Raw genomic sequence first — 20,188 nt, 5'->3', positions numbered from 1 at the left:
TTTTGTGAACGATTGCTGTCAGCTCCCTGGGCGGTAGCGATGAATCCGAGTCGGCGTTGGTGAGATGAAGAAAAAGCTTTATACACTATTTACACACATTTAAACAACGAGTTCGGCTCTGGGGCCGAAAGCTAACATAGCCATACGCGACTGTTCTCGCGCAGCGATGGCCGCACTGTCAGGGGGCGAACTGCTCCCGATGGACGCTAGTGACGAACTCACACTCGGAGTCTCGAACGGAAGCACTTGAGACACCGTCGCCGAGAATCATTGACGCTCAAAATGGTCCAATCCGACGGCAGCACTTTCGCAGGGCCAATGGGAGAGCTTGCTGCGCTCTCGCTTCAAATATGCCGCGGGGCGAGAAAGGGTTCACCGTCAGGGCCACGGCGCCGTGCTGTCTGGACGCTCAGCTCATGTTGAAACACGTCGCTTCTCTCCCTTTGGCACGGCTCGCCTCCAGTGCGCTGTGCTGTGCAGAGAAGTATCCGTATTTTGTGAAGGAGGCGTTAGCCGAAGAAGTTTGGCGTCCGGCTGAATTTCTGGGCGGCTTTGGCCGGGCTCAACAGTACATATGGGACACCGAGAAGGTACCTCTGCATGGTTACTGTGGGATACCCAACGATCGCTTGGACGAACCCATTACTGAATCCGAAGTGCGAGCAGAGCTTGCTTGATTAAATACTAATTCAGCGCCCGGCTCGGATGGGGTAAGCAACAAATTGCTCAGAAATCTCGACGACAACTCTATAACAGCACTCACTGCATACATGCAGAAATGTTGGGAGGCGGGTGAGATTCCTAAGCAGTGGAAGTCGGCTAAGGTGGTACTTATTCCTAAACCGGGGAAACCTCTGTCGATCGAGAATCTAAGGCCTATATCCCTAACCTCCTGTGCAGGGAAATTGATGGAGCATGTAGTGCAGACACGTCTCAACAACTACATGGAAGACCACCATCTTTATCCTATCTCCATGGTGGGATTCAGGTCTCATCTCTCAACGCGTGATGCTGCGACTAAAACATGAAATTCTGGACTCACAAACGCAGGACACGAAGGTCATCCTGGGTCGTGACCTGGCGAAGGCTTTCGATAACGTCACGCACAAGGCGATACTGGATAATATCAGCCTCCTGGGAGTAGGCCCGAAAACCTACAACTATGATACAAATTTCCTTTCCAACAGAGTGGCCCGAATTAACTTCGGGGAAAGTAAATCTGACTACATAGAGCTAGGTAGCAAGGAGACCCCTGCAGGGATCTGTACTATCCCCGCTTCTATTCAACGTGGCCAGGATCGGGCTTCCTAGCAAACTAGCAGCGATTGAAGGTCTCAGTCATTGCATGTATGCGGATGACATTACTATGTGGATTGGCAAAGGAACCGACGGTCAAATAGGGGAGACTCTCCAAATGGCCATAGGAGAAGTTGAAAAGTACGTAAATGATAGGGGACTTAGGTGCTCCCCGCAAGAATCGGAAATGCTTTTTTACCAACCAAAGAGGAAATCACGGTCGGATCCCCCGGTGATATCTCTTAAGGCTCAGGGACTCGATATCCCGACGGTGGACAGGATTAGAGTCTTAGGGCTGTACATTCAAAACAACGGTTTCAATGGAGAAACAATAAAAAAGTTGGAGATATGGGCGCAACAGGCTATGCGGCCCATCCGCAGAATCGCAAATAGGCGCTATGGCATGAAAGAAACGAATCTAATCAGATTAGTTCAAGCCTTTGTAATAAGTAATATTGCTTACGTAGCTCCTTTCTTTAATCTGAAGGCAGCGGAGAAGTCCAAGCTGGAAGGGATCATTCGCAGAAGTGTCAAGCAGGCGCTGGGTTTACCAATTCGGACCCCCACCGCAAAACTTTTAGAACTAGGTCTTCACAACACAGTGGATGAAATTGTGGAAGGCGTGACAATCTCGCAGTACGAAAGGCTGTCGGGAAGCGTTACAGGTAGGAAAATCCTAGTGAAACTAGGAATAAATTACGAGAGTCAGCGAGGTCCGAAAGTGGACATGCTTAAGAGCGTGCGCGATAGGCTGATGATCCCACCACTACCGAAAAACATGCATCCCGTCCTCCACAAGGATCGCAGAGAGAAACGGGCTGAAGCCCTCGGCAAATGTTTCAAAAACTATCTGATAGAAGACGTGGCCTACGTCGACGCAGCTAATTGCGGGAAGGGGAGAATGGTGATAGCGGTAGCTAGCGCCGAGACATATCTCCGAGCCGGCGCCTCGATCACGACGGGCAGTCCCGAAATTGCAGAAGAAGCCACCATCGCACTTGCAATAGTGGGCACGGATGCTTCAACGATAGTCAGCGACTCAAAGGTAGCAGTGATGAACTTTGCCAAGGGGAGGGTCTCCCCTCTGGCGAACGGAATCCTGCGGACTGCAAGGGACGACCGCAAAATTCGCATAGTCTGGAGACCTGCACACGCATCCCTGGCTGGAAATGAAGCAGCTCATGAACTGGCTCGAGGTCTTGCTTCCCGAGCCAGTGGCCATACCGAGGGCTTCGCAGACAGGGGCCGTCTTGTGTGTTACAGAGAGATCACACAACATTATAGGCTTAATCGAACGAAGTACCCCGCCGCTGATAAATCATTGACAAAGAGTCAGGCCACCTCTTGGCGCCGTCTACAAACTTATACGTTTCCGAACCCGGTTATGTGTAGTCGTTATTATCCGGGACAATATTCAAACGAGTGTAAGCAATGTAAGGCCAAAGCGGATCTCAACCATGTTCTCTGGAAATGCCCTTTTGCCCCCCTGGAGGGACAAAAAATAAAGTCACTTGAACAATGGGAGGCTCTCCTACTCAGCTCCGATCCGGAGACTCAAACAAAAGTCGTCCAACTGGCCGAAGACGCCGCCTGGAGCCAAGACCTTTTGACCGTCAGGCGAGGGGCCTATATGCCCTTCAGACTGTTGGCAATAAACGTTTTACAATCCAATCCAATGCCGAGACAGCTGCTCCGTGTCGTCCGCATGATGCAGATGGGATGACGTCACTCCGGCTGTAGCGCTCCCTCACGGAGGGAGCGGGAGTTGGGTCGCGTTTGGCACGGCCGGTCTCGAGGGAGAGCGCGCGCTCTTTTTTACGGCCTTCTCAATCGCCGCGGGATCAATAGGAACGTTTCTCCTTGAGTAGCGCTCTCCGCCGCCGCAAGGGGCGCGACCTGCTCACTGTTCGGTCCGCGTCTGCTTCAGCGACGGTGGGTGGCTATGGCCTGGTTTCGCGCTGTCGCTCGCAAGTTTCGTGGTGAGTGCAGCCCCGAAATTAAAGAACACAGAAGGTAGATGCTGCAACGGCATGTCGTCAACGTACTACACACGTGAAGGATATAAAAAACACTGTCGTTCAGCAAACGTTCGACAAGCATGGCATACAATTGTGGCATGGTAGCTACTTTTGTCCATTTTAATCCGAAATTTTCCCAAGCCTGTACAAGAATAGGAACAAAAAAAAAATGAATGAGTAGTGATCACACCGAAGCTTCTTCAAGGCTAACATAACAGCAACACGTCTGCAACATCAAAACCGTCTTTCAGTGCTAGATGGGAAACCATTCATGTAGCACCGAAGATGAAAATAATTTCATAAAAATGTAATGTAAACTGCAAAATGCTTGCATGACATAAAGTATTAGTATAACAGTCAAAGTAAACGTTGTAGGGTTGAGTTTTAAATGTTATTACAGTTCATATATTAGCCAATGTGTGGTATTATAAACTTTATTTTAATTTTGCAAATAAACATTGTTTTAATGAAATTTTTACATGATATTAAGCTTATTATGAAAACAATAAAAAAATGGTTTGATATTCATGGCACCACTTGTGCTCAAAGTAGTAAAAAGAGGCCAATAAATGATGGTGATACTCGATGCAGTAACTTACAAATGAGTTCACCTGCTATATCGAAAGTATGCAAGAAACTTCTAAAGCGCTAAAGAAGGACACTCTATCTGAAGACTCATTTCAAGCCTTATATAGCGACCCATTGAGGCTCTCTTCGGGAAAGTAAGGTTAATGTGCGGAACGGAACGATGATATGCTAGATGCGAGGGCGGTAACAGCTAGCGGCACATGACTACACTGTCAAGATGGACGTTTCATCTGAGAGCGAAATCAAGGCACTGAAGGAAGTGATGGCATCTCCTACCATCCCATTTCCCACTGTCACATATTCCGGTTTACCTTACGTCGCTGGATATATCGTTTAGTTAATCAACTTCGGGTGTGACACTTGCGCTATTCTTGAAACTAGCGAAAGAAGCAGCCCCATGTAGTACGCTCTTCTACGAGAACAATATTCTAGTGGACTGCATTATCTGAAACCAAAGCTTGTTGCCCTATTGGACAAGCTTTTTTTTTTTTCGAAAAAGCTGCCGTGCACCTACTACACACAAATGTTCTCGAAGTACTTAAGATCCTGATTCATTCAGCATTTCAGAATTCCACACTGAGTTGCCCGAAAGGAATTGACAACAGAGGTCCGCTTCTTTGAGCTACGAAAATTTTTTCAGAATTCTTCTTCTCAATAAATTATACTAGGAAAGTGACAGAGAAGACCGAGAGGCCAAGTCCTTATGTGCACAAGCCGTGCAGGAAGATTTCGAGACTGAATTTTCTAGGCGCAGGTCGCATTTTGATGAATTGATGAACATATAGTGCAATGTGTAACTTTGAAGACAATTTTTTTATTGTTTGCCGCTTTTTTAGATTCTGCATGCTGAACTGTTTATGCCCATTTCTTTGATTAAAAGTAGTCGCGAGACCACATATACGTCTTCGGACTTTCAACCAACTGATATGTTTTTAACGAAACTAGAACAGCCCACTCCACTAGACAAGTGAAATGTTTACTATATGAGTAAATTTTTGTTCCTTACTTTGAATCTAAGACGCGCCATGAATTTTTGCCGGTGCCCCTTCTGATCTAAACGAAAACGGTAGCGGTTGACAGAATCTCCACCCAACAGTTCACCATGCACTCACGTCAGGTCGCGCTACACCTGCTTAAAACATTCAAAGGCACATTGCATAGCCTGGTAAATTTATTTTTGTACAAAAATAGGGGTAAAAAATGTTGAAGTGTACCCGAAGCTTCATTTGACCGTGCACGGCCGCACTGACGAAGGAGCGCGCGCGTGAGCGGATTGTTTACTGTATTTTATTCCTCGTACACGATAAATGTTCGATGTTGATTACGGACTTTGTACAAACCATAAGGGGCGAAATGTCCGGACCTGCCGGTTGCAATTGACGCGGGCGAAGCCCTTGCGCGTGAACGGCTGTAGCGGAGCAGCAGCAGTGGGGTGGTGGCGACCCCACCGAGGCGCGGTGGGCGGTGGAAACAGACCCCATTGGGGAGGCCGTAGGACAAGAGAAGCGCTCTCTCCCTCGAGGCCGGCCGTGCGTTTGGTAGCTACCGCCTCGCGAGTTGACGGCGTGAGTTGGGGCCCCTGCTTTTGCGCAGCTGTGCTTGGCGGCGCGCCGAAGGTCACGCTAAAGGTCAATGGTAGCTACCGCCTCGCTACGCGAAGGGCTGAAAAGTGAAAGTAGTATTGCTTTCGCAATGAAAAACGGCATCCCCTTATTTAACTGATACTCATCAGTAATGGTTGATCGGCCTGCTCAAGCGCAGCTCTGCTGTTTGTAGTCGCCTTGGTCGCTGCTGGTGACAACAGCTTCCGCCACGCGATACGGATGTATGGCTTGCTGGTGTGTTAAAAAAAAAAACACCATATAGCAACATAGCCCCATGAGCCCCGCCGAGGTGGTGGTGCAGTGGTAAGACGCCCCGCTACTGTGCCGGAGTGCCCGGGTTCGATCCCGACTACGGCGGCTGCGTTTCGATGGAGGTGAAACGAAGAGGCGTTGATGTGCTGTGCGATTTCAGCGCACGTTAAAGATCCTCAGGTGGTCGAAATTACTCCGTAGCCCTCTGCTATGGCTCCTCTTTCCACTTTCACTCCTAACTTTCCTCCTTCCCTTACGGCGCGGTTCAGGTGTCCAAGTGTTCAGTGTGATAGATACTGCGCCTTTCCCTACCTGTGAACCAATTATTATTAGCCCCACAATGCCGGACAGCTTGCACGAGCAGCGCGCAGTAGCCGTTGTACGCTGCCGCTACCGCCGCACAAAACGAGCACGCACAGCCAAAGTTAGCGCTAAGAGACACCGGTGCGTACTTTTCCTATTTGGGTCATACGGGGCGCCACCATATAACGAAAATGGCGGCGTTGAGGCATCGAAATTAAAATCTACACTATGTACCTAGCCTTCAAAGCAATAATAAAAATTTGCAGCGTAATTTGCGCTACGCCTAGATTATTCCACTCCAGGAATGAATGCGTGCGGACCGAGGTTTTCTTTCCCACAAAGAAAGTAACAACTGTCGAGCAAACTTTTAATCACCGATTTGCTTTGTGCTGTCACGCTGGACAGGGAGTAGCGGCATGTGGTAACCGAAGTAGGGCACACAGTTCATACTTACATTGACATGTCGTGCAAAGGTGTAATCAATGCAAGATGCACGTCTGGTAGTGGCATGAAGTGGGATGTTAATGACTGTAACCCTGAGTAGTTTTCGCATGAACACTGGCAGCCTGTGTGATTTCTTAGCGCAGACATTAAGGTCATAAAAGCCGTGGCCATCCGTTTGGGGCGGTGCTCGGCGAAATCTATATGCATGCTGCACCACGTTCGTCGTCTGATCTCGAGGACAAGGGCGCCACCTCCACGATGTAGCTGCGGCGGCAATCCTTGGCACCGGGAAACTGTCCACGATTAACAATCTTGTGCCTTCGAGGTGTAGTTATTGTGGTTAGTAATTAAAGATACCGTTTGCAATTAGTACCGCATTGAAAATATTTGAAGTATACAACAAGACAAGAGAAATTTTCGAAACTTCTCTAATCCTAAGGCCCCTGTGAATGTTCTGTAGGTTTAGTGAACCAACCCGTGACGCACTCCTATTCCGTTAAATGTATTCCTGCATTGCAAAACAGTTAATGAAGTATATAGACACAATTTTTGTGTTCGGGGTTTATACTTTGTAATGATGCGTTAGGCATTACTGTACACGGACCATCACGTGATATTCGCGTGAGACTGCTGAATAATTTATAATCAAACTTTTCTCTTACCTGTTTCGGTTTCAACAGCCGAGCGATGGCTGTAACCTCATTGTCAAGTCTAGGTCTTGTCAGAGACAAAAACAGAGATATAATCGTTCCTCTGTCGTTTGAATTCACTACAACGCTGCTGATTGCCTCATGAACTGGAATCGCAGCAATGAAAGGCGAGCGATTATATGCCGTTTTTCAAGACACACGTGTCCTAGACATGACTGTTGACGTCGTAGACATCTCTCGGCCCCTGAAACCGAAACTATGAGAAAAGAAGCTCAATTATAAACCATCTAGCGGTCGTAAGTAAAAACCACTAGTATAGTAATGTCTTACGCATCATTTACAAGAATATCAAACGTTTGTGTCTATACTCATTTTTGTACTTTCATGCCCGGTTTATCAACTTGCTGGTACTGGGTTAATATCAGCACACACAGGAACGTATTACTTTATTTCTGCATTCATAGGCTTTCTGATATATGTCGGTGCTCGAACAACACAGAACTTGAAGTACGACGGTCTATAGAGGCAAACGAAAGCTGGACAAAATAAATGGAAAATGGCGAAATGAATAAAATGGAAGAATGTCATTTATGCCACATCATACGTTGATGCCCTCATCACATTTCTGTGCACGCCTGTGGATAGTTGTCTTCAAGTAAGAAAAATTTAAATCGGGAATCACGCATTGGAAGCGAAGTTTGCTGACCTTCCTGCCACAATGCAGGGCAAATGTTGCACAAATTCACTTGTACGATCACGTCAGCAGCATTTCGCTCGAGTTCATCACAGGGACATTTGGTGCGGTGAGCAGACTAAGGAACGTTAAAGATTACGTTAGACACGTCAGACTCTTGAAAGATGGCACTATACACGCGCTGCAAATCCTGTGTTCATAGCTTCACGCAAACAACGTCATCCGCAAGTCTTGAGCTCGTGCATAGAAGGAGATGTTTCACATATCAGTAGACGTCGCATTGAACGCTGGATGGTATTTAAAACCTCAGCAACAACGATTGTTGCTTAGTTCATACTCGTCGCAACTTATGCCAAACAAGTCCAAAGCGACGCGTGCGAAAATACACGAACATATAATCAGAATATGCACATAAAATTGTCTAAATGTAACATGAACGTGAACAAATTATTTGGGGAACCTTCACACAATGTTTAAAGCAAAGGTGCGCCTGAAAGGATACAATACAGCATTATTGACATTGACATCACGAAAGAGGAGCTGCAGTGAGTCAGAATTGGAAAAGTTAAGCTTTTTGCTAAGCAAATATATGTCATACGCGTGAGGATGAGTTTAAACAAAACAAAAATGGTTCGGGGAACATTTTACAACAGGTAAATCAAGTAAAGAATGAACACTTCTTCTCGGGGTTCATCTTGGCTCCTTTGGGACAGTTGTATACACGGGCGAATGCTTCGGAATTTCGAACGATTTTGTTGCAGTCCGGCACGATGACACTCTCGTAACCTGGACGGGCGCATGTTAGGTAGCACAGCGTCATGAAAAAGACCTTTTCTTCTGTCAGGTGCTCAGTAAGCGCTAGGGTCTCGTCCTCGCCCCCGAAGTGCGAGTCCGTGAGCGCAGTGTAGGCTACCTCCAAGGCTGGCACCTCGGGAAAGATGTCCTCCGCTTTCCCGTCGTGATGGCATTGGATCTTGTTGATAAAATTTCGCATCCCAGCGCTAATGATGTCTTTGTCCACGGTCCCGTTGTATGCAAGCCTGATGCCTATCTTGTCTATAGCCTTGACCATTTGCATGGCCATCAAGAACAAGAGGCCGCCGTACAACATCGCCCTAGTGCCGTTGCTGTAGAACGCGGGCGCCGTGGCAGCGCCCATAGCTAACTCTACGGAGTTGGTGAAGTCCTCGTAGCTAGCGTAGTACGGAGAGTTGTTTACCGGCAGCATCAGTGCCTCGTTGTACTCTCGAGTCCGGTTTACTCGGGCTGCTGCCTCGTGCGCCTTGACCCAATAGTGAAAGAAGGAAGGCGTCTTCTCCGGATAATCGGCGAAAAGCTTTGTTACCTCACCGTCATCGAGAAAAGACTTCGAAGGCCAAAATGACATCTTGAGTGATGAGAGCTTTTTAATTCCATGCAGCTTGCTCTCTTCGTCCAGCCAACTCGAGCTGTTTACCCGTTCCACGGCCGCCAAAACGAGGCTATCGAAGCCGCTGTCAATAGCCTCATGGTCTCGCTCTGAGAAACGGGCAAAATAAGCGAGTGCAGGTATGAGGACCTTGAACGCGCTCTCTACATGAAAAGCGCAGTGGATCGGGAGGTAGTGTGCAGCCCTCTCCTTGCTGCCGGTGTATCCTATGAGAAGGGCGTAGTCAGCACCAATACCAACATACTGAACAATGAGCCACGATATATGCCTGTTTAGCTGCCATTTGTTATACTTGGCCATAAGCATACCAACTGCCTCGAGCAAAGTGATGTCATGGGCGAGAATCCTGTCGTCAGCGGTGAGGTTCGGTTGGAGCAACGTGCCGTACTGGAAATCGTCGACCCATTTGGTGGCAGAAGAATTGGGTACGTGAACAGCGATCTCGTTGAAGGAGATCGCCGCGGGCTTTCTTTCCGATGACTTAGGCAAACCAGTGAGCGCACGTATCGCGCCCGCTTCCATCGCACGCATCTCGAGGACGTCTGTTTCGTCTACGGATGGTCTTGTGGCCCTGTTAGGATAGAGAATGCTAACAAACATCTTCCAGTAATTGATGTAGTGTTGAAAGACTGAGCGGTGGTGAATAAGCATAATAGGTAGGGTCAGGCCTTGTCTGACCAATAAGCGTCTCCTACCAGAGGAAGTTGGCTGCAGCATGTTCACAGTGATCCATAGTGGCCACTGCCACTGGTAACTGAAGCGGACGAGCAAGCCAAGCGGCGGCTGTGGCTGTTTGGGTGGTTCGGGCCAGCTTAAGCCATGCTGATGCAAGACGCTGTGAATCAGCGTCGCGTACGACTCGCTTTTAGGGTAGTTGTTCATGCACATGTCGTACATGAAGAGTGGCTTGCTTCCTGCAGAGAGCTTGAGCAAGCCCTTCTGCAGCATGTCCGGGAAGCGGTCGTACCATGTGAATCGGAGATCGTCCAAGACGGAGGAAGATATATCGCGACGATTTTTCGACGGCTCCCAAGCCGAGCAGACAAACGCCTCGAAGTCTTCGCAAGGATCCAGCGTCCAGTTGACGCGCTTGGTGAGAAGCGCCGCATGGTGCTGGCAGTCTTCAGTGAGGCACAACCTGTGGCTCTTCAAACGCAATCTTGGGACGAGTATCAGGAAGTATGCGAAGTAGAGGATGGAGGAAACTCCGAGAAACGCGATGGCGATGTCGACTTTGGTCAGACTGAAGCGTCTCTTTTTCGCCAAGAACTCGCGGTCCGGGCTCGGGGCTTCCGCCTGAGAAGACAAAAATGGCCTTAACATTTTGAAAGGAGTAGAACAAAGACACTGGTCTCTGTCTTTCTATGCTTTCAAAAAACAGCAGCGCCCTGCCGAGACAATGACATGATGAAAACATATGTGCTTAGCAAAATCGTATGTACAAAACCGCTTTCATGTTGCTATGGGCAGAAAAATATTCCGTGTACACCGAATTGTACCAACGAAGGAAACTAATGACAGGAGCATATCTGATTTAAACAGTGGCGGAATTAGAATTAGGGCCAGCGGCACCCGATGCAGTGGCGTGGCTAAACACCCCACCTCCGCGCTTGAAACCACCACTTCTTGCGACGCCATGGATCGCTTGGATTTTGATGAGGGGAAGAAGGGGGGGGGGGGGGGGGGGTTCCTTCTGCGTACTCTATAACTCGCTGCAAGCTGAGGCATTTTTTTCGTTTTCTCTTTAAGATGTCCACATAAAAGAACGTGCCCCGGATAATTTATCGAAACATCACACCAAAAGAAGATAATTGCCTGTTTATATTCAAAACAACGGACAACGGGCGTTTCATATTTTTTTCTAATGAAAGGTGCGCTAGTGAAGAAACACAGCAAGTTGTATTTAACAGAAGAAATTGGAAATCGCGACCATAAAAATAAGAGGCACATAAATCACGAGAAGTGTAAATTTGAGAGCGTAGAATAAAACGAATAAAAAGCAAATGAGTGTATAACAAATAAGAAGTGAACGTCAGATGGTGCCAGGGTTATAACATGGTAGCAATACTGACCACTTGTCATGAGTCTGGCATTGCGGATCCAGCAAAACTGTGAAGACTGCTATACGTGCCGCCGTGTGGTTCATATTCTTGCCGTTGGTAACACCAACGAGCATAAAGGCTATTCAAAGTTTCAACGCACACAAAACTGAGCTTGCATCCTCATATGTCACGAATAATAAAAGAACATTTAACGAAAAAGTTCGAAGAGTTGATCGGTTTTAAACCGATTGTCGATTTTTTGACAAAACTGGCGCACATTTTTTTGCCCCTATCTCTGCCACGTTGGGCAATTCTGGAAACCGCAGTATATGGCAGCATGAGATTTGCAACGTGTACGTTGTCATTTATTGCCGTATAAGTAACCCAAATACTAATCTGTGCCTTGTACATAAAACATAGCCAAACAAACAGTGAAACAAGGTGACGGTGCTAGCTTCATGCACAGTTTTTTTTTTTCTGGCCGAAGCACGACGCGAGGTTGAAAGCTGCTTGACGGTGTCGTGTCTTTTGAGAGTTAATAACTGGACCGCAGAAAGTTATTTAAAAAAAAAAGTCCTAAACGTGAGTTGTTAGATTATCGTGTATTTGCCGAGGAGCAATAGCGCTTGACTGCAAGCAGTTACAGAGCAGTGCGTCGGTCAGCTATAGTATTTTAATTAATAAGCGGAATAATATTCGCTTTGCCGCACGGCTACATGTGCCCATATTTTATCCTTGTTTCGGTTTGCCTTCATCCAAGTCTTATTCCTCTGTATCACAAACACTCCAGCCACTAAGCCTGATGAAAATGTTATCTTGCTCTCGCTTGCTTTCGCAACGCATTTCATTATTATAATTACTGCGTACGCATCCTTTTGACATATTTTTCAATTTCCTTGTCACATCGCATGACTTCGTGCAACGGGAACTCATTGTACACATATTCAAATTTTGGCCGACCAACCTCGAAGTGGGCGATGGCGTGGAATCGTTTTCTGGCGGAATAGAATCGTTATTCCATCCTAGCACACACATACGCGCACGCATACGCACACAGAACAGGTGTATAGGCCAAGTATTTCGCACCAACACTAGCGGGTTACAAAACATTTAGAGGTTCGGCTCAGCACACTAATAAAGTGTAACTTTTAAACAGATGCTTTTTCAGCTATGATATACCTGAAGTCCATCTATGTATACCCCTCCACAACGGCTTTCCGGTGTGTGCAAGACGGGAACTGCAGATAGCAAGGTTATATAATATATTCTGGTCTTTCTGCCGCCCCCTGCTACGCTTTCCTTTCGTTGGAATCCGATTTAGTACCCTAAGCGACCATCGGTTGTCCTCTCTACGCACAACATGCCCTGCTCATGCAATTTCTTCTTCTTGATTTCCACTAGAATATCATTAACTTCAGTTATTTCTCTGACCCACTCTATGCGCTTCCTATCTCCGGACGTTACGCCTACCATATTTCGTTCCAAAGCCCTTATCGTTGTCCACAACTAAAGTAGAACCCTCTTAGTAAGCCTCCATGTTTCAGCCCCATAGGTGAGTACAGGTAAGATGCAACTGTTGTATACTTTCCTCTTGCGCGATACCAGTAAGCTGGTAATCATAATCAGCAAATACTTCCCAAATGCGCTCCATCCCAATCTTACTCTCCTAATTATTTCTCTTTCATGGTCTGGACTTGCGGTTACTACTTGTCCTAAGTAAACGCATTCGCCTATACCCCTTGCAGTGCATCGCTACCTATTTTGAGCCGCTGTTCCTTCCGGAGGTTGTTCAACGTTATCTTAGTCTTCTGCATATTGATTTTCAAGCCTACCTTTCTGATCTTCCTGTCTAGGTCATCAATGATTCGTTGCAGTTCATCCCCTGAGTTACTTAGTCGGGCAATGTCATCAACAAATCGCAGATTACTGAGGTATTCTCCATCTACCCTTATTTCTAACTGCTCCCATTCCAAGTCTCGGAATACTTCCTCAAAGCAAGCTGTGAATGGTACTGAGGATATCATGTTTCCTCTCCTAACACCATTCTTTATGGGAACTTTGTTACTTTCGTTATGCATAACAATGGTTGCTATGCAGCCACTTTAAATATCTTCCAGTACTTTCACATATGAGCCGTCTACATCCTGATTTTGTAATTCCTGTATGAATGCCGAATTTTCTAGAGTCAAATGCTTTCTCGTTGTCACCCGTTAATAATTATAGGATTATTAATGATGCGCCCTTAATGGTGCGCACACTCCCAGACACCTTTAGATTGAGTTTTCTTTCTTTATTTGTTTCTTAGACATTTGCCTAAAATGAGGCTGAGGCTAAAGGCGCGGTCGCCTGACGTGGCCTCAGCCTCCTGTACATGATCAGCAAGCATCCAAAATACAATATTGCGGCAGGCTGGCACACAACAGTAGCCTTGATCAGGACATAAAAGGAAAGAAACAAAACAATAGTGACATTTGTGCGCAGTGTGTGGGAAGCAAATATATGTAGTTACAATATGAATATAATGAAAACAATTAATAGGCACGATTTTACGATGAGTATCACAGGCATACAAAAATAATGAAAGTAAAAGAAATATACACAGTACCAAACCCTATATCAGACAGGTAAGTTTTTTTTTCTTTACATTTTAAACCATAAGTCATGTAAACAAATAGACAATCAATTACAGATTACACCGGACAAACAATTCAAGTGCAATGGTAAGCAAAAAAGGAAACATTAACCAACAAATCATCAAAAGCATGCGCGGGCGGAGTAATATTACTGAGAGTATGCAATATCACTACACAAAAGAAATCTCTTACAATCTTTCTTAAATGCAGAAAAGGGTTGATAGTAATTTACGGGGATATCTCTTCTAGTGAGCATTTTTTTTAACCTGGAAAAACAGTGTTTGGCGCCCATAATTTTTTCTCTGGTTATAGGCATCTTTATTTTAGGATACCTGATTGCGTACAAGCTTACTCTGTCGGTAGGAGTGTTGTGTAAACGATTCTTATATACCCAGTGCAACAGCTTAAAGTAGTAAACCTTGTCTGCCTTCAGTATACTGTATTTCAGAAAGAGTAAGTGAGTTCTTAGTTTATGTTTTTTATCATGATAATTTTCACATATACGCAATACCTGCTTCTGTAACGTAATTTTTTGTAATTGTGATCAGTAGTTGTGCCCCAGACTAATATACAATAGGTTATTCTTGAGTAGAAAAGAGTAATACAGGGCTTGTTTCAACCAAGTGTTTCAACACTTGGTTGATTAAGTGTTGAATTCTGTAAAGACGACCTGTAACACGTGACAAATCAGCTTTAAGGCTATCGATGTGGGTGTTCCATGAGAGATCACTGCTAAACCAAACCCCCAGAAATTTCTGCTCAGAGACCTCCTCCAGCAGGATACCATCATATTTAATGCTAATAGAGGTGAGGTCTCGCTTACTGACCGGTTTGAAAATTACATATTTAGAATTTGTTACATTTAGGCCTATACGGTCGGCTTGCAACCCCGTGGAGAGTATTAATAAGTAATCATTAGCCATTTTTTCTAGACATTCTTTTGTTGCTCCAGTAAAAAAAATATTTTAGTGTCATCTGCATAAATGGTTAGCTGGGGGGATCCTGGTATTATAGTTATGTCACTGACGCATACTAGAAATAGTAGACGGCCCAGAATTGATCCTTGAGGGACTCCGTGTTGGATCTCCAATTTTCTCGATATATGATTGTTAATAATTACATATTGGGATCTGCCCTTTAGGTATGTCTCAATTAGCCTAAGCGCAACGCCCCGGATTCCGCACATCTCTAGCTTTTCTATCAATATATCAAGTTGCACAGTATCAAATGCTTTCCTAAGGTGTATAAACAGACCCGGAGTAAGAAGTAAGAACAGCTTGAAGAACCGTTAAGACGAAGAAGTTACACTCCCATCTCTCCTAACTCCCCAAGAACCCAAATAGCGGCCGAGAGCCATCCCTTCCTTTCAATAAAGGCTTCATTCATTCATTCATTCTGCAGACTTTTCTTGGAAGCCGTACTGGGCGTCAGCTATTATGCGGTTTCCGAAAAAACACAGTAAGTCTGCCGTTAATAACGCGCTCAAATATTTTAGAGAATATAGGTAAGACAGAAATTGGCCTATAAATATAATATTTAATGCATTGCCACATTTATATAGGGGAACTACTCTTGCAATCTTTAGATTTTGGAAAATCTCCTTTTAAAAGCATCAGGCTGATTATATATGACAAAACATGACTGATATGGCTTGCGACAAGCTTAAAGGGCAAAACCATGATACCGTCCTGTCCAGGTGATACGTCGTTTTTTAAACTCCTAATTATTTTTTTTAATTTCAGATGGAGTGCTTGGAAAAAGTGAGATGGAACTCACTGGATTGTTTTTATGTGGAACATTGTATCGACTAGCTAAAAGACCTGCGTACCTTCCCGAGATAATCACGAGCTAATGACGCTACAATTCATTTCTTCTGCAAGCTGTGCATCAGAGAGACGTTCACCATCAACTGTAATATCTGGTACGCAATAACACGAGCATCTTCGGTTCATGAGATTATTTACCATCTCCCATAGTCTTTTATGATCATTGAGAGTACGAAGAATTTCAGCCTGAAAATACTCGGTTTTTACTTTCTTTAAATCTGTATTCAGTTTGTTCCTGAAGGTGCTGAAGTCGGAAAGCAGTTTCGGATCGCGAGTTTTATTAAGAGCATAAAACTTCTTATTTTTCTCTCTGATTCGTTGTACAAATCCGGAGTCATCCAAGGTGTTCGCCTTATTTCCCGCTTCACTTTATGCTCCTTCAAGGGAAAAGCTGCATCATAGCACTGTAAAAATCTGTGGAGAAATATTCTATAGGCAATTGTGGCATTTTTTTTTCCTTATATACATCGTCCCAACGTTCGTTTTCAATGAGTGTACAAAAACTTATCATGATTTGATCACTTATTACGCGATACCAAGTCTTTTCTTGGCTTTTTCTATTTTCGCTAGTTAGAGGCGGTCCCAAGCAGAAAAACAGGGAGATGATCACTGAGGTCGCATAATACAACACCCGCATCAATATCCCCACAATTCATATTTGTTACACAGATGTCAAGACACGTTGCTCTGTCGATGGTCACTCTTGTTGGGATTGTAACAACATTATTACAAGCATATAGGTGGACAAGGTCACGAAATTCATTTGCATGTGGACTGTCCCACATCATATTAATATTTACATCTCCGAGAATCGCAAACGATTTTGTGATGGATCCAACCAAGCCAAGTGCATTTTCAAAGAAATAGCAAAATTCAGACACGTTGCCAGATGGCGGTCTGTATACTGTTCCAATCGTGATAGTAGCTACCTCAAGAAACAAGCTTTCTGTATGTTCGTCACATCTCTATAAATTGTCTATAACTTCATTGGGTATATTTTCTTAATATATACAGCTATTCCACCTCCCCGTTTTCCTTCTCTGCATATGATTTCACACCTATAGCCTGGCAGGTAAGGAGGAGTATCGCCCTTTGTTAACTATATTCCTGGCAAAACTATTACTCTGAATTTTACTTTCAGAGACTGGAGAAATATTACTGTCATCTACCTTGTTTTTTAAACTGCGCATATTTAAATAGATAGTTTAAAGCTGTTGTCTTTTTGTTTCAAATGCTTTATTAAATGTTTCAGAGTCATAATAACAACATTGAGTTATGTCCATAGCAACGGCTAGATGAGCGTTCGAGGCGTTCTTGCTGATTGCTGTGATTTCTGTGAGGTTCTTATTTTGTCCACATCAGCCACGTTGGCTATTCTGATGACATCCGAAGTATCGTCCCTACGCGCGTAAATTTTTCCTTGGGAGGTCCACACAAACTTCTATCCGTCTGCTTTCTTTCGAGCAACCGCAGCACCTAGGAGCTTCTTGTTTGCTCCTGTTAAATGTTCATTTACAAACACAGAGCTGCTTTCTCTGCCAAAGTCAATATCTTTAGTAGTCAACCTCTTCTTTCTGAACTTCTGCAGGACCTTGTCACGTTTAGTGCGTTGCACAAAACGGACAACTATGTCTTTTTCTGCTTTGTTGAACGTAGGCACGCGGTGGCACACATCAATATCTCAGTCATCGATTGGTTCATCTAGGAAAGCCCCAACCCTTTTGAGCGCATCACAAGGATCACCAGCGTCTGGTACACCTTTTATTTATAAATTGTTAGCTCTCTGGTATTGCTCTAGCTCTTCTATCCTTTCATTTAAGCGACGATTTTCTGCTGTCAGTTCATCGTTCTTTTGAGTCAGCACCTGAACTTCCTTACGCGGCTCTTTTATCTCGTCCTTGATTTCATTTACACCGTCACGAGTGTCATTGCAGTACTTAGCACAGTCTTTCAATGTTCTAAGATCAGCCCTCCGTTCACGCTTCAAATCATCAAGCGCCTTGCTGATATCTTTAATATCCTTGGCCATGGCTAAGAATTTGGTGTGAGACAAAGATAAGGTTTAGCTTAAAAAAAAAAAAACTTTCTGATACAAGGCAGGTTAAGCACTTTCAACACTTAGTGCTGCGTTCGGCAGCGGCGCACACTCATTTTATGTTATTAGTACAAAAGCATCTCAATATAACGCCTTGAGGGGCTAGTTGGTGCTGCATAGTATTCAAAAATGTGGCGCAACAAACACAAACACAAGAGAAGAGACACAACACACGCGCACACTACCAACTGTAATAAGAATCTGAAAACACTTCCTCTTCACCACTCCTCTTCTTCTACACTCAGGTACATCTCATCTTCCTCTTCTTGCACGTGTGTTGTGTCTCGTCTCTTGTGTTTGTGTTTTCTGAATACTATGCAGCACCAACTAGCCCCTCAAGCCGTTATATTGAGATACCTTTCTTGTACTGTGGGCCCTTTTATGTGTTCTCATCCTAACTACGCTCAAGTACATGTGCTCATTGCTCGGATTGCTTCTTCGACATGCCGGGCAAGATGCATTACCTTCTGTTTGCGAAAGGGTTTGGTTCCAGCAGAAGTGAGTGGTTTTTTCGGTGTGGCGGTGGTTATTAGTGTGTGAATATGTGACTATGTGGGGATATTTGCTTGTCCAGCGTGGTATGAGTTTCTGGGCAAAGCAGAGGTGTGGAGTAACAAGACAGTGTAGAATAGGTGACTGCCTTGCTTGGACGATGTTTATGGTCTGCGATGAAGAAAATGCCACTATTCCCTTGGCAAAGAAGAGGAAGATGAGATGTACCTGAGTGTAGAAGAGGAGGAGTGGTGAAGAGGAAGTGTTTTCAGATTCTTATTACAGTTGGTAGTGTGCGCGTGTGTTTTGTCTCTTCTCTTGTGTTTGTGTTTGTTGCGCCACATTTCTGAATACTGTACAAAAGCAGTTACGTCTCACCTGCAACAGGGAGAAATAAGGCTTGAACGGGCCTCTGATGCGCGTCGCTGCCGAACTGAAGCCTAGGTGTGCAGCCGTATCCTTATTAAGGTGGTACCCGCACATCGATGACGCCCCCTTTGTCGGTCACTTCTGTTCCATGCCGAGCATGCGCAGCAGGAGATCGAGCTGAGCACGGGAGGTGGTGATAATTTATTGCTCTTCGAAAGATGGAATCAGCGCACTTGCAGGACTGCAACAGGGAGAAATAGGGCTTGAACTGGCCTCTGATGCGCACCGCTGCCGAACTGAAGCCCAGGTGTACAGTCGTATCCTTCATAAGGTGCTATCCGCACGTCGATGACGCCCCCTTTGTCGGTCACTGCTGTTCCATGCCGAGCATGCGCAGCAGGAGATCGAGCTGAGCACGGGAGGTGGTGATAACTTCTTGCTCTTTGAAAGATGGAATCAACGCACTTGCAGGACTGCAACAGGGAGAAATAAGGCTTGAACTGGCCTCTGATGCGCGCCGCTGCCGAACTGAAGCCCAGGTGTGCAGTCGTATCCTTTATAAGGTGCTATCCGCACGTCGATGTCGCCCCCTTTGTCGCTCACTGCTGTTCCATGCCGAGCATGCGCAGCAGAAGGTCGAGCCGAGCATGGGAGGTGGTGATAACTTCTTGCTTTTCGAAGGATGGAATAAGCGGACTTGCAGGATTGCAACAGGGAGAAATAAGGCTTGAATGGTCTCTGATGAGCGCCGCTGCCGAGTTGTTCCAGTCAAAAAGGAGATGCCCTCGAACTGCGTGGCAAGCTCAGCCGGAACTCAACTACCTTGTATTGGCTGAAGAGGGTGGCCGTTTGGGGCCCAGCTTTCGCCGGTTCAAGCCAAAGTAAGGGTCGGAGTCAGAAGTTACAAACAAAACAATCTTTATACATATCAGGAGGTGATACAGAGGAATACACACGAACACTAAAAATGCACAGACGAGAGGTTCACAGAAAACAACGCTAAGCATGCAACTAAAGAGGGTTCAATAACGCAGAGGCTTTACAACACAGAACAATACACGAGAGAGTGAAATAAACAACACCAAATTATTCACCTGGCATTGATGCATACCGTCACCTCGATGGTCACTTTGCGACCGCCATGTAAGACAAACGCCGCTCCCTCGCAGGTCTGTGGGCTTGCCACTAGCGGGTGATCCACGGGAGTACAGCTGCAGCACGTGCGAACACGCCGCAATACTAGCTAAACACTGACTGACTCATAAAAGCGAAGCGACCTCCATAAATAGGGCGCGCCCCGTCTGTCTGCTAAGGCGCGCCAAGGCTAGCGCGCGCACACACTTAGCTTCGCTTGTTGAAGCGTTCCCTTTTTCTCCCGCCGAGCCGCGCGTCGTCATTGGCTAGGCGCCGTCGAAAAATCCAGATAGGACGAGCACGTTCCGGCCGGTTGAGT

The 20,188-nt window shown here is 45.6% G+C and overlaps 2 protein-coding genes across 3 annotated transcripts; one reads left to right on the top strand and one right to left on the bottom strand.

Annotated features, from left to right (window-relative positions):
* The first annotated feature begins 1,660 nt into the window (after positions 1 to 1,660).
* Positions 1,661 to 6,971, top strand: LOC146186754 (uncharacterized). Its single transcript, XM_084608112.1, has 2 exons — positions 1,661 to 2,908; positions 6,966 to 6,971. The coding sequence occupies exons 1-2, from the start codon at positions 1,661 to 1,663 to the stop codon at positions 6,969 to 6,971; spliced, it is 1,254 nt and encodes a 417-aa protein (XP_084464238.1).
* A 621-nt stretch (positions 6,972 to 7,592) lies between these two features.
* On the bottom strand, positions 7,593 to 19,974 carry LOC146186753 (endothelin-converting enzyme 1-like). Of its 2 annotated transcripts, none has more exons than XM_084605730.1 (2): positions 19,830 to 19,974; positions 7,593 to 10,574 (listed from the first exon to the last, which is right to left on the bottom strand). In XM_084605730.1, exons 1-2 carry the CDS (start codon positions 19,842 to 19,844, stop codon positions 8,508 to 8,510), a joined length of 2,082 nt encoding a protein of 693 aa, XP_084461856.1. In that variant the 5' UTR covers positions 19,845 to 19,974; the 3' UTR covers positions 7,593 to 8,507. The 2 variants fall into 2 exon arrangements, with proteins under 2 accessions (XP_084461856.1, XP_084461855.1); XM_084605729.1 differs by lacking the exon at positions 19,830 to 19,974 and adding an exon at positions 18,745 to 18,909.
* Positions 19,975 to 20,188: the final 214 nt, after the last annotated feature.

The sequence above is a fragment of the Amblyomma maculatum genome, chromosome 6 (genome assembly GCF_055883805.1).
Source record: "Amblyomma maculatum isolate TAMU_Amacu chromosome 6, ASM5588380v1, whole genome shotgun sequence".
Taxonomy (NCBI): domain Eukaryota; kingdom Metazoa; phylum Arthropoda; class Arachnida; order Ixodida; family Ixodidae; genus Amblyomma; species Amblyomma maculatum.
Note: the sequence above shows the minus strand (reverse complement) of the source record. Positions and strands in the feature narration are given on the sequence as shown.